Below are 14,270 nucleotides of genomic sequence, written 5' to 3'. Positions count from 1 at the left end.
CTCGTTTCCCGTTTCGCGTCCAGCGTAGCAAAGAGAAAAACAATTAGTAAAACATATAAAATAGCGCAACAGAAAGACAAGGGACAAGAAGTATACAGGACAGCGCTATAGAAAGACAAGGACAAGAAGTATACAGGACAGGCGCTACAATTATGCTGTTTTATTTACGGTTTAGTAATGATTTCCGGTTCGATTTATACTTTTCATGGTTATTCAGGCGAACTTACAACAGTATCCCTCAAATCGCGAACCAAAACGTGACCGAGGGCAACGTCTCTCGTTTCGACCAATCGCTGACGCGTCTCTTGTGACGTCACGCTTCTTGGCCCCGCAACGGTCACGTGAGCTCCGCTTCTCCTGGCTTCTCCCGCAACTCTCGGGGCGTCGCCCCAGTCGATCCCGGTACGATTATTACCGCGACTGGAACCCAGTTCAATCGCCAAAAAAATATCCGAAATTGCCTTCCTGTCCCTTTAAAACAAAAAAAAGGTGTGGGGGGGGGGGGGGGGGGGGGGGATCGTGCAACGATTTCCGAACTTCGGTGAAACATTTGTGGAAGTTGCCTTCTGACACTTCTAAAATAAAGAACAGAAACCGATCTCATCTGGCCGTGGTCATAGTTGTTGCGTAAAAAAAAAAAAAAGATGAATATTGGCATTTGTGGCACCCCTCAACTCACTCCCCAGCCTTGAGGGTGACACCTGGTCCCCCTCCTTGTGACGTAATTCGGGGTGCCGTGTAGCTTCCCGTGTGGCTGTACTCGAGAGGACGCTTCCTCTCCCCCTCTCTGCTGACATTAGCGGGGCGTTATGCTGCAGCTTGGAGCCGAGCGAGGGTCGCGTTAAGTTTTTCGCCGTAGTTCCTCTCGGCTGCCACTTGCGGCTGAAGGAGTGGGGAAAAAGCTCCACTTTGGCTTGGCGAATATACAGCGGAATCCCGGGATTTTTTTAATGAAGGAGATGTTGTCCTGTTTTCGTCCGGGGCACGATAAACAACGTAAAAATGACTAGATGCAAATTATTTTAATCTTAAAATCGGTGCAACCCCCCCCCCCCCTCTCTCCCCCCTTTTAGGACCTTGGTAGATTGACACGGCTGAGTGTATGGTGCGGAGAAAAAAATCAACGTAAAATGAAATGCATTTCTTCTTGCATTTCTTCTATCGTCCACGGACTCGCCAAAAATAGCTTTCATTTGTTTGTTTTCGTACCCAAAAATAGTACAATGCAAAACCTCGAGAAATTCTAACCGCCATAAAATACAAAAAGGAAAAAATAAAACGCGGCAATTTAGCCGCCACCAGCGTCCATAATTTCGTCTACGCAGGCTGCCACAGCTTGCTGACGAGAAAACCCGCAGGCCAGAGCAGTGAAGTAACACTAAAGCACACTCTCAAAACCAGGGAAACCAGGGACGTGCGCTGTAGAGCGCTCCGTTTGAGACTCCCGCTGGAAAGGTGTGGTGCAACGAGTTAGAGGAGCTTAGAGTAATAAACCGGGGTTCCGGTCTGCACTCGGAAGTGCATCACTACCGATAAAATGCACCACAACGCCAACAATTTTTCTTTAACTCAGGATTTTTTTTTGTTATGGAATTCAATCCAACATGCACGATGCATTAACTCGTCACTTATCTCCAAAAATTTTCGGGGTGGACTCGAACATCTCAAAAACTCGTAAAAAAAAAAAAATGCAGGGCATGGCACACAATAAAAATGGTGGCCTTCGGGACTTCCCCTAAAAACCATTCTACCAAAGCAAACATCGTTTAAAAAGAAACACCGGTTACAAAAAACACAAAAAAGCAAAAAAAAAAAAAAAAAGAAAGGGAGGAAAGTTTTACGTTTTTGCGCAGGCGGCAGTGCGCGGAGCAGCGTGCGGTGTGCTCAGAAACGTTTATTATCTTCTTTTATTTTTTCTTTCCTCTCCAAATGTTTGACACATTTTTAGCTGGTTATTTACTAGTAGGAAAGGGAATTGAAGTCGCTCCCGTTCACGCCTTAAAACGGTGGTTTTTAAGATCGGCAGCTGTCATTAGGGCGGTTGGTGATATACCGACCAGCTACACGAACTGTACACAAATCAGGCACGTAGCCAGGAGGGGGGGGGGGGGGGGGCAACCCCCCCCCCCCCCCGAAATCTGCCATTTTGCTGGGGCCTACTCTCCCTCCTCCCCCTCATATAGCATTTTGGCATAAGTGTCCCCCCCCCCCCGAAACAAAATCCTGGCTACTCCCCCGAAGCAAAACCCTGGCTACGTGCCCGAAACAAATCGTGCTGTCTTCCGCTGGATACGCCCCAGTTTATCTTTCGCTGTTGCAGTGTAAAGGCCGGTTCTCACATGCAGCGAAGCGCTGATGTAGCGCTCCTCACGTGTCGTCAGCTACTTATCGTCTGCCATGAGCAACAGTTTTTACGGTGTGATACAAAGCTGGTGAACGCTGCCGTCAGCACGCGCTAAGCGCGAGGTTAGCCCTGTGCCTGCAGCGCTCCGCTGCATGTGTGAACAGGCCTTAAGGGTCCCGACTATTCCTGGATACTTAAACATAGGCCATGAAACGATTTTTCTACTTCGTCTTCCTTACCTATAATCCTCAACTCAAAAGCGAACTGATAATTCACGTGGTCGTGACCACGACCAGTCGTGACAGGCTAGGACACCGTTGCGATGTCTTCAAGCTTCCATAGTACTTTTTAAGCATAGCGTAGAATTTGGCATTCGCAAGTGATGTTAAGTTCCGTTAGGGCATTTATTGGCCACGAGCGCGAATTCAAATATTCGTCGACGAATTGAGTGTTGACGAGCGCATACGTCCGAGGGACGCGGTCCTTGTGTCCAATGCGGGAGCTGGGGTCGGCGGACACCGCTGACGTGCGTTTGGCGCCACGGATGTATCATGGTGAAAAGGCGGTGAGCTTTTGAAGGAAAGGAGGCACGAAATAGTCCGCTATATCAAATAAAGTATTTGGCTATATTTTCAAATATTTTTACCGAGCTTACTGATTACCAGCTGAACGTTAGGAAAGCGACGAAGAGAGAGAGAAAGAAACACACTGCTGGACTATCAACCCTTTTTTTATATACACTTCCTTTTCCTCAACCCAATCCTTAAAAGGGTAGCTTCTTCTTCTTCTAGCTTATACTTAAACTTCCTTTTTCTTCTCACGGACCGTGGTGTTCTCCACCTCTTCGACTTTCCCCATCCCAAAAGGGTAGCTTCTACTACTTCAGTCGGAGCTTGGACAGAAACTCCTTTTTTTTCTCACGATCCGTGGAGTTTTTTGTCTTCTTCGACTTTCGGATCTTGAAAAATGTCTTTCTTTTTGTCTTTTATATTTCCGGTGGTGTCACCCTCGTTTTTCTCGGTCGGATCTTGGAGTTACAGGGTCCCAACTTGGTTCATCCGAGGTGCCGCTCCCTTCAGATACATTTTTTCTTTGGGCAAGAGCGCAATGGAGGCAACACTGACGCATTCTCCCTCCCCCTCCTCAATGGCCAACGCCTCAAGGAGCTCCCTTCCAAGCTGCTTTCGGTGTTTTGCTAAAACGGTGACGCTTGTGAAATGAGGAGCACATTTGCAGGCCCGACAATGTGCCGAGAGGTGGCCCGCCGACGTTAGTGCGGTCACAGAGGCTGCATGTTGTCTGGTGCGGTCGTTGATGCACCTCCCCGTCTGTCCTATGTAGCTTTTGCCACATGACATAGGGATCTTGTAAACCACTCCTTTTTCGCATGGGGCGTAGGGTGTTCGATGCGCAGTGCTGCAGGTCGTCGTCCCGTTCTGGGCGGTTTTCCGGTTCACCCTACGGCACATGGCGTAGGCCTTGTTGGGGGTGGAGCACACAACGTGGACGCCTTGTCGGCCGGCGATCTTTTTTAATCGATGAGTAATGCCGTGAACATACGGGACCACTGCGAAAGGCGTTGGGGGCTTCTTTTGAGTTGTTTGATTCTTCTCAGGATTTTGACGTACTTGCCTACAAAGCTTTTCACATACCGGTACGAGGAGGGTACTCGAGTACCCAGAATCCTGGAGTCGACCCAGCTGTCCTTGAAAGCAGCGCCCCACCTTATGAGGGCAGGACTTCTGTAGCGCCGAGGCTAAAGCTCTGGTGGCCAACCCCCGTTTTACGTTTTTGGAATGTTCCGAGGTACACGGAAGGAACCCCTTACATGAACGGGGTTCATAACTCCAGCACACATGGGAAGGTTGAAACTCCAATGAGAGGTCTAAAAACCGTATGGAATTGTTGACGGGAAGTTCATGGGTAAAAGCCAATCCGTGGCAGCTATGTTCGAAGCTGCGCATGACCACGTCTAAGCACCCGTTACTCTCCTCATCTGCATCAGAGTTGCTTAGTATGAGGAAGTCGTCAACATACCGAAAGATGGCCTCGATGCGTTGATCCTTTAACTGGTGTTGAATGTTCCTCCCGCACGCTGCTAGGAATAAATCGCTCAAGTAGGGGGCCACTCGAGACCCGATGCACACACCGCTTCTTTGTAAAAATAGCTGATCCTGGTGTGACACCACCGTTGCAGAAAGATATGCCGTCAGGAGCTCCAAGAAGCTGTCAAGGTTCATCCCTGTTGAATTTTGAAACCCTTGAAGACCCTGCTCCTCTATGGTTTCTCGGAGGACCTTGAGGAGAGCCGCATGGGGAATGGAATAGTAGAGGTCTTGGATGTCCAAGGAAAAACCTGATACAATATCAGAACCCTTCTCCTGAAGAAGGCGAATCACTGCCTCGGAGTTTGGTATCCGGAAAGGATCCTTTACTTCAACTTGTGATAGGTTTTTCGCCAATCAAAGTGAAACTTGCCCTTGCCAGGTGTGTTGCTCTGAGACAATGGCACGAAAAGGGACCCCTTCTTTATGTGTCTTTGCCGAGAAGAACACACTTAGGTCCCCTCGTTGGGCTCCTCTGATTTTTGTCACTAGCCCACGGCTTTGTTCTTTTTCGAGTATCTTGAGTATGGCTCGTTTTGCTGGTTTGACTTGAACTTGAATCACTTGTTTGAAGTTCTTGGCTAAAGTTTTTGTTGCTCTGTCTCCATACGACCCCAGAGTCCAGAACTACAAACCCTCCCTCCTTGTCCGAGAGACACAATCGAAGGTCCTTGCGACGCAATTCCTCCACCGTTGAGGCAAAACTCATCCGTGGAGGTCTCAAGCTCTTTATGCCTGCCAAGCACTCAAGACCCTCGTTGATGATTTGTGAGGTTGCTTCCTGAGGCGCCTTAGATGCGATTTCTCGTACCATTAGGACCTTATCGATATCACTTAGCCTAGGTGGAAGGGCGAACTTCGGACCCTGCTCAAGCACCCTCCGGGCTGATGCTGAAAGGGACACATCTCCGATGATCTGGAGTGGCGTGCTTTTAGGTACTGTTCTAACCCTTCGCGCGAGATGGTGTTTCCAAATTGGGAGAAAATAAATCTTCCACAGGTGCTCTGTGGAGGACCTTGCTACGTTCATGTGGAATGAAAAGGCGTTATAACTGAGGCACTTGGCCCTCAGAAAATCAGTCAGAATTCGAACTTGCCGCCAGGCCTCGGACTTCATGATCTTCGAGACTCGCTGGGCATGACCTGCTGATGGTGCAGTGTAGCCGAAGAAGAACCGTACCTCGTCAAGAAGAATCTTCTTTCTAATGCTGCGGGCGAGCAACCTCGCTCGGCAGGTGTTGGTGACAATGAGCTGACAAAGTTCCCGCGGGGTGAGGAGGTGAAAATAAGGAAAAACTGCGCTCAGAGAACTAGAAAGGTAAGTAGTGATGGCCTGTAGCTGAGCCGGTTGGTTATCCATGCTTACTGATTACCAGCTGAACGTTAGGAAAGCGACGAAGAGAGAGAGAAAGAAACACACTGCTGGACTATCAACCTTTTTTTTTTATATACACTTCCTTTTCCTCAACCCAATCCTTAAAAGGGTAGCTTCTTCTTCTTTCAAAGCTTATACTTAAACTTCCTTTTTCTTCTCACGGACGGTGGTGTTCTCCACCTCTTCAACTTTCCCCATCCCAAAAGGGTAGCTTCTACTACTTCAGTCGGAGCTTGGACAGAAACTTCCTTTTTTTCTCACGATCCGTGGAGTTTTTGTCTTCTTCGACTTTCGGATCTTGAAAAATGTCTTTCTTTTTGTCTTTTATATTTCCGGTGGTGTCACCCTCGTTTTTCTCGGTCGGATCTTGGAGTCACAGGGTCCCAACTTGGTTCATCCGAGGTGCCGCTCCCTTCAGATACATTTTTTCTTTGGGCAAGAGCGCAATGGAGGCAACACTGACGCATTCTCCCTCCCCCTCCTCAATGGCCAACGCCTCAAGGAGCTCCCTTCCAAGCTGCTTTCGGTGTTTTGCTAAAACGGTGACGCTTGTGAAATGAGGAGCACATTTGGAGGCCCGACAATGTGCCGAGAGGTGGCCCGCCGACGTTAGTGCGGTCACAGAGGCTGCATGTTGTCTGGTGCGGTCGTTGATGCACCTCCCCGTCTGTCCTATGTAGCTTTTGCCACATGACATAGGGATCTTGTAAACCACTCCTTTTTCGCATGGGGCGTAGGGTGTTCGATGCGCAGTGCTGCAGGTCGTCGTCCCGTTCTGGGCAGTTTTCCGGTTCACCCTACGGCACATGGCGTAGCCTTGTTGGGGGCGGAGCACACAACGTGGACGCCTTGTCGGCCGGCGATCTTTTTTAATCGATGAGTAATGCCGTGAACATACGGGACCACTGCGAAAGGCGTTGGGGGCTTCTTTTGAGTTGTTTGATTCTTCTCAGGATTTTGACGTACTTGCCTACAAAGCTTTTCACATACATTGGAAACACCATCTCGCGCGAAGGGTTAGAACAGAACCCAAAAGCACGCCACTCCAGATCATCGGAGATGTGTCCCTTTCAGCATCAGCCCGGAGGGTGCTTGAGCAGGGTCCGAAGTTCGCCCTTCCACCAAGGCTAAGTGATATCGATAAGCTCCTAATGGTACCAGAAATCGCATCTAACCGCCGAATTCATAGATGTCACTCCGAGTCATGCCAAGTGAAGGGCGACCCTTCACTTACAGAAGGGCGGTTGAAGGGGCACTTCAACTTGAAGTGAGGTTTACCATTCTGAAATGGCACTTCGCTTTCACTCGAGCAAGTGAAGGGAGCCCTTCTACGGGATGCGTCCGGGAGCGAGAGTAGAAAAGAAATTTATATTTATACTTTGCGTAAGACCACAAAAGTAAGTTAATTCTTAGTGTGTTTACATAATTTGTGTTTATAAAGAAATATTAGCACATAACAAACATGTTGCGATTTCAGAAACGAACGTAGCTCGTGCATCTTCTTTCAAACTAAATTGGCCAGCAATATAGCCATCAATATCCATGCTGAATACATTCCAAGTCCTTCCGATATCCTTGTTCCAACGCCACCACCGCCGTTGCCTTTTCGTGTTTACTTGCCCTGCTGGTTTGTTCTTTTAAAGTTTTCATTTCCGTAGCGTGTAATGGATAAGGCCAAGGCACCCGCTGCGCGGTTCACAGAGATCGAAAAGGCAATACTGATGGAACTTGTAATGACGTACAAAAAAATCATCGAATGTAAAAAGACCGACGAATCGTCGTTAAACAAAAAAAAGGCAACTTGGATTCGACTCTGCAACGAGTATAACTGCAACCACGGTGTATATCGACGGGACGTGAAGCAGCTAAAAAAATGGTGGGAAAATGTGAAGGCCAAAGCGAAGAAGGACCATTCCAAAGAAAAAAACAAGGTCCACAAAACAGGCAAGTCTCTCGTTCAGGTTTCTCATCGCGCTGAAAGTGCCTCGGAATGAGCGATGGGTCACATTTGTAGCCCGAACTGTCGGTCACAAATTCGCCCTTGTTTCGAACTGTTGTTTCTGGAATACCTGTCATGGGGGATGGAGCGTGAACGTGCGCAGACAAGTCGGTTATGCAACCTAATGCTGTCAGTTGAATACCGTAGTAACCTGACAATGGAGCAGCATGAACGGAACCGCAGCACGATATAATACTACCGTTAAATCAGTAATTCTACTTGCAGTTTTTGCGGCGGACATGTACAGTAGATCACAACTGACAACACCCAGATGCTCAATATTTCATTTCATTACGCATGGGGCAGAGGGGATGAACATTCCCTATCAGCAAATGCATGCCTATAAATCGGGGTATATTTAAAAAGGAAAACAGATCTTAGATAACATTAGAACTTGGAGTGCCTAGATTGACTACTGTTTGCTCCTTTAGGAGGGGGGCCACCTGGCAAGCCAATGAGCGCCACCTCCGTGCTGGTTGGGGCGGTGGCCTCACACGTGTTCAACAGACAGGAAAATATGGAGGACAGCGATGGGGCACCCTATCTGCCCCCGGTCTGCAGCCTCCCAGTTCTCCGACTACTGCAGCCGATGCTGGACGGCGAGGAGGACCCTCTTGATGCCGACTTGGGTAGAATGCTTGAACCGTTTCCATGTCTTGACCTGTACTTTCTAAACTGGTACCTTTTCGTCTTTACCCACTGATCTTCTCATGGATATGCATGGATACGGTTATAGATCATAATGAGTCTGCCTTCAGAAATGTTTCACCTGGTGTTCCTCAGTAGTACATACTGGCACCCCTACGTTTTTTAATAATCATGAATGACCTTGCAGCAACCATCTCATCTAATATTAATCTTGTTGCAGATGACTGTGTCGTCAATAACAAAGTAAAAAGTGTGCATGACAACATTCAATTTCAAGGTAATTTAGTAAAAATGAACAAATGGTGCGAACAGCATGTACATTACTTATGTACAAGGTAACATATATCATTGCAGGGCTGGGTTCCATACAGCTTCAAAACAGTACATGGCAACTACTGCAGACTAACAATGACCATACTCCCCTGACAAAGAAACAAACAGCACAGGGTATTAAAATAATCATAGCATGATTTCTGCCAAGAAATATCTATACCAAGCACTCCAAAAGGTGGAAACGGTTAAGTGATCTAGTGGCCTAGTTTATGGCACAGGTTCAAAATGGATGAAAACATTGTTACACATTAGATCAGCAGCAGAAAAAAAAAAATCAAATACTTCAAATTGCAACTGCATGAAAAACAAAAATACAATCTCAAACTTATAAAAACCCTTTCTACTCATCATGTATGTCCCATTGTTCACTTCATAACTTCTACGTGTTCTTTCAATTGCAGAGGAGCCCGGTTCACCAGCTGGGCCTGCCTCAGACGTCGGTGCACCACTGTCACCAGCGGCTGCCTGCATCGCTGATAGACCTGCAGCAGCCCCAGCAGCTTGCCTGATTAGCCAGACATCTACTGCAGGGTCACCAGCTCCTACACCTGCGGCTGCTGCAGCGTGCAACAGTGGTAGTGCGGCAGCAGCTGTGGGCAGTGGTGCCCGCCAGGTCGGAGGACGTATGGCGCTGCTGGAAAGGAGCCTCGCAGAGGAAAACGATATGAGGATGGCCTTTGTCCAGCAGGAGCATGCCCTGCGCTGCAACTTCCTTGAACAGGACCACCGCGACGCACTCAGCAAGAGAGCTGCGCTGCATGAAATGGAAATTAAATAGCGCGAGGACGAGCTGAAAAAAAGAAATGCCATTCACGAAATGGAGATGAAGCTCCTGTGTATCAAGGAAAACATACTGCTGCAGGAGCTGAGCCAGAAGGCTGCACAATAAATCATGTTCAAACTGCTATGCCTGCTTTACTGATGGTTCACTTTTAAAGTCAAACTGAAGTATCACACACTTGGAAGTACGACTCCTCACCTTCATGGCCTGTGTGATGGGCCTCTTGAGCCTACGTGCAGCTCACGTAAAGCTCAGCAGAATGATGTTCTGCCGGATACGCAGACCCGAAGGAGAGTCCTCCGGGAGAATCGGTGGCAGGTGTGGCTGTCGCCGCCTTCTGGCATTCCGTGCCCTGGGACTTGGTGGCGGGGGTGGAGGAGGAGGTAGGGGCTCATTTCTTGCACGTCCCAGATTATGCAAAGCCGCACACGCGGTGATGATGCTGCATGAGTGGCGAGTCTTGTGCTGGAGCCGCATATCCAAACAGGGAAATCGTCTCTTCCAGACCCCAAAGGCCCTCTCGACGGAGTTCCTCGTTCGGATCTGGGCCTTGTTGTACCTAAATCAAATTATAAGGCATGTGATCGATTTTTAGGCATCTGGGAACATACTTGCAATCACTGTATTTTCTTTTTCAGTATGGAAATAACAGGTTGACATTCTTTTGTCGAGGTTAGATATGTTTTATTGACAACTTTTCGTGCACGCACGGCTTCATGATACTGTTGACATCTCATGGAAACTTTTTCGTTCTTGCGACATTTCGTCGACAAACGTTTTCTTCTGCTAGGTGGATTGAATTTAGTGGTCGTGGTCGTCAAATCTTTTGATTTTTTTTTCATTTGCCTAATGCTGAAAAAGAAAAATTAGACTGAATTTACTTTTTAGTGAATGAACCACCGACGGCGGGGCAAGCTATGTCTTAAACAGACCACACGATCACACCTCGCTTTGCTCCGCTCTGCTAGGGGAAATGGTTCATTAGTGATGTGCGCGACCAAAAGCGCCGCTGCGGTCAGCTTTCGACGATTGGCCAAACCGTGGGCATATGAGCATTGTCAGATTGTCAGCTTTGACGGTGTTACTTTCGGATTGCAATGACTCCTAGCTTCCACTGTGCTTTTTAAACACACCACCGAAGTCGTCGTCGCACCTGATGGTAAGTAGACAGGATAACAACTGGTGACGTCACGTCGAGGCAAATCCCACTCGTGACGTCACGGATGGAAACCATAACAGGGCGCCATTGAAACATCTCGGTGCTAAAATAATCTCAAGTTCGAGCTTGCACCAAGCCTTGTCGAAACCGCCAAGGGTTCGGCAAGGTAGGAAAGAACATTGGATATCGGCGAAGTGATCTGTCCATGAAACGCTTGAAGAACTGTTTGTCACCGGCAATGACTGCCTGCTATTACAGACATTAGTGATGTTGTCAGTGCAGTACCAAAACAAATCTTATACTTCTGCCGATGATTTGGCTTACCTCCCTCCGGGACTATTTGCCGCTCCAGGGTTTGCGAGCGGCGTCATCAGGAAAGGGAGACAGGCATAGCCCATATCCCCCAGCAGGACGCCGGGCACTCTGCTCTCCTCGTAAAGGGCACGCGCACGACTGCCATCAAAGATGCGGCTGTCGTGCACAGATCCTGGCCAACTTGCCACAACATCAAAGAACTGTAGCTGTGGGCCGGTGATGGCCTGCAGGTATATAACATTGCATTAATACGGCAATTTGGGCCAGTTGGCTCATGCTCGAAAACAAGTGAAACAACTGCCCCCCCCCCCTCCCCCCCGGGGCTGGCTACGTGCCTGTTGCCCGTAAATAACGTCGCATAAGCAAGCTAGGTATAGGCTGTGCAATGGCTATTTCGAGCGGGCCCAGAGGTGTACAATAAGCAGCAACAACACAGCTGATGAAAGGGTTTCCCTATGTTTTACAATGATCGGGTTGAACAGCTGAAATCGTTTTGCGTGAGCATTACCCATGCTTCCCAGCCTGGCAGTTTAGTAGGCAAGCTACGTCAATAAAGGGGGTATAAGAAATATGAGCTCACCTGGACGTTCAGGGAGAAGACTCCTTTCCTATTGCGATAAACTTCCGCATCATCTCCGCCGGGGCTTCTGATGCGCACGTGGGTGCAGTCGATGCAACCCGTGACGCCAGGAAACTGCCCCATTGCGTAGAAGTCGCGCATAACGCCGTGGTACTCCGACGCAGCCGGGAAGTGCACCAGCCTTCGGAAGAGCACCCTCGCGATGAGCGTCGTCACCGTCCTCACTGTGCGGCAGACAGTCGGCTGGGAGACATGCACCAGGTCTCCCGCTACCATCTGGAAGGTCCCGGCGCCGTAAAAGCGAAGGGTGACCAGCAACTGGAGCAGGGGGGTGAGCGGCAGTCCTCGGTTGTCGCCGGTTTGCTGGAGAGGCAGCAGCGTCAGGAGTTCCCTCACCGTCGTCTTCGTAAAGCGATATCTCGCGAGGAACTGGCGGTCACTGTACAGCTCCATCGGGTTCAGGCGGTCCGATAGATTACGCCGCGGCACCGACGGACCGAGCGGGTACATAACGCCGAACACAAGGTCGCACGCACGAGTAGCGAACTCAAAAGACGCGATCCTGCGAGCGGCATCACTCCGATAACCCGGGTAACCCGCCATCTTTTGCGATGAAGGGAGGCTCGAGTGTAGTTGAAGGGCGGTGCCACCGCTCACTTGAATTTTTTCGAGAAAAGTCCGAGTGAAGTGCGAGGCGAGGGAGCGTTTCGAGTGAAGGGGGATTTATGAAACGTAATGACACCCACTCAAGGGCGTTGGAAGTTAAGTTCGAGTGAAGTGGGATCTATGAATTCGGCGGTAAGGCGCCTCAGGAAGCAACCTCACAAATCATCAACGAGGGTCTTGAGTGCTTGGCAGGCATAAAGAGCTTGAGACCTCCACGGATGAGTTTTGCCTCAACGGTGGAGGAATTGCGTCGCAAGGACCTTCGATTGTGTCTCTCGGACAAGGAGGGAGGGTTTGTAGTTCTGGACTCTGGGTCGTATGGAGACAGAGCAACAAAAACTTTAGCCAAGAACTTCAAACAAGTGACTCAAGTTCAAGTCAAACCAGAAAAACGAGCCATACTCAAGATACTCGAAAAAGAACAAAGCCGTGGGCTAGTGACAAAAATCAGAGGAGCCCAACGAGGGGACCTAAGTGTGTTCTTCTCGGCAAAGACACATAAAGAAGGGGTCCCTTTTCGTGCCATTGTCTCAGAGCAACACACCTGGCAAGGGCAAGTTTCACTTTGGTTGGCGAAAAACCTATCACAAGTTGAAGTAAAGGATCCTTTCCGGATACCAAACTCCGAGGCAGTGATTCGCCTTCTTCAGGAGAAGGGTTCTGATATTGTATCAGGTTTTTCCTTGGACATCCAAGACCTCTACTATTCCATTCCCCATGCGGCTCTCCTCAAGGTCCTCCGAGAAACCATAGAGGAGCAGGGTCTTCAAGGGTTTCAAAATTCAACAGGGATGAACCTTGACAGCTTCTTGGAGCTCCTGACGGCATATCTTTCTGCAACGGTGGTGTCACACCAGGATCAGCTATTTTTACAAAGAAGCGGTGTGTGCATCGGGTCTCGAGTGGCCCCCTACTTGAGCGATTTATTCCTAGCAGCGTGCGGGAGGAACATTCAACACCAGTTAAAGGATCAACGCATCGAGGCCATCTTTCGGTATGTTGACGACTTCCTCATACTAAGCAACTCTGATGCAGATGAGGAGAGTAACGGGTGCTTAGACGTGGTCATGCGCAGCTTCGAACATAGCTGCCACGGATTGGCTTTTACCCATGAACTTCCCGTCAACAATTCCATACGGTTTTTAGACCTCTCATTGGAGTTTCAACCTTCCCATGTGTGCTGGAGTTATGAACCCCGTTCATGTAAGGGGTTCCTTCCGTGTACCTCGGAACATTCCAAAAACGTAAAACGGGGGTTGGCCACCAGAGCTTTAGCCTCGGCGCTACAGAAGTCCTGCCCTCATAAGGTGGGGCGCTGCTTTCAAGGACAGCTGGGTCGACTCCAGGATTCTGGGTACTCGAGTACCCTCCTCGTACCGGTATGTGAAAAGCTTTGTAGGCAAGTACGTCAAAATCCTGAGAAGAATCAAACAACTCAAAAGAAGCCCCCAACGCCTTTCATAGTGGTCCCGTATGTTCACGGCATTACTCATCGATTAAAAAAGATCGCCGGCCGACAAGGCGTCCACGTTGTGTGCTCCGCCCCCAACAAGGCCTACGCCATGTGCCGTAGGGTGAACCGGAAAACCGCCCAGAACGGGACGACGACCTGCAGCAATGCGCATCGAACACCCTACGCCCCATGCGAAAAAGGAGTGGTTTACAAGATCCCTATGTCATGTGGCAAAAGCTAGATAGGACAGACGGGGAGGTGCATCAACGACCGCACCAGAGAACATGCAGCCTCTGTGACCGCACTAACGTCGGCGGGCCACCTCTCGGCACATTGTCGGGCCTGCAAATGTGCTCCTGATTTCACAAGCGTCACCGTTTTAGCAAAACACCGAAAGCAGCTTGGAAGGGAGCTCCTTGAGGCGTTGGCCATTGAGGAGGGGGAGGGAGAATGCGTCAGTGTTGCCTCCATTGCGCTCTTGCCCAAAGAAAAAATGTATCTGAAGGGAGCGG

The 14,270-nt window shown here is 49.2% G+C and overlaps 2 protein-coding genes across 2 annotated transcripts; one reads left to right on the top strand and one right to left on the bottom strand.

The window, feature by feature from the left end:
* Nucleotides 1-8,083: 8,083 nt before the first annotated feature.
* Nucleotides 8,084-9,582, top strand: LOC120848504. Its single transcript, XM_040220493.2, has 2 exons — nt 8,084-8,452; nt 9,206-9,582. The coding sequence occupies exons 1-2, from the start codon at nt 8,278-8,280 to the stop codon at nt 9,580-9,582; spliced, it is 552 nt and encodes a 183-aa protein (XP_040076427.1). The 5' UTR covers nt 8,084-8,277.
* Nucleotides 9,583-9,825: 243 nt separating this feature from the next.
* LOC120848503 (putative nuclease HARBI1) lies at nt 9,826-12,430 on the bottom strand. The gene is made up of 3 exons (XM_040220492.1): nt 11,640-12,430; nt 11,069-11,283; nt 9,826-10,144 (listed from the first exon to the last, which is right to left on the bottom strand). The coding sequence occupies exons 1-3, from the start codon at nt 12,240-12,242 to the stop codon at nt 9,826-9,828; spliced, it is 1,137 nt and encodes a 378-aa protein (XP_040076426.1). The 5' UTR covers nt 12,243-12,430.
* Between the last annotated feature and the right edge of the window lie 1,840 nt (nt 12,431-14,270).

This window comes from Ixodes scapularis, unplaced genomic scaffold (assembly GCF_016920785.2).
Source record: "Ixodes scapularis isolate PalLabHiFi unplaced genomic scaffold, ASM1692078v2 ptg003197l_1__unscaffolded, whole genome shotgun sequence".
Taxonomy (NCBI): Eukaryota; Metazoa; Arthropoda; class Arachnida; order Ixodida; family Ixodidae; genus Ixodes; species Ixodes scapularis.
Note: the sequence above shows the minus strand (reverse complement) of the source record. Positions and strands in the feature narration are given on the sequence as shown.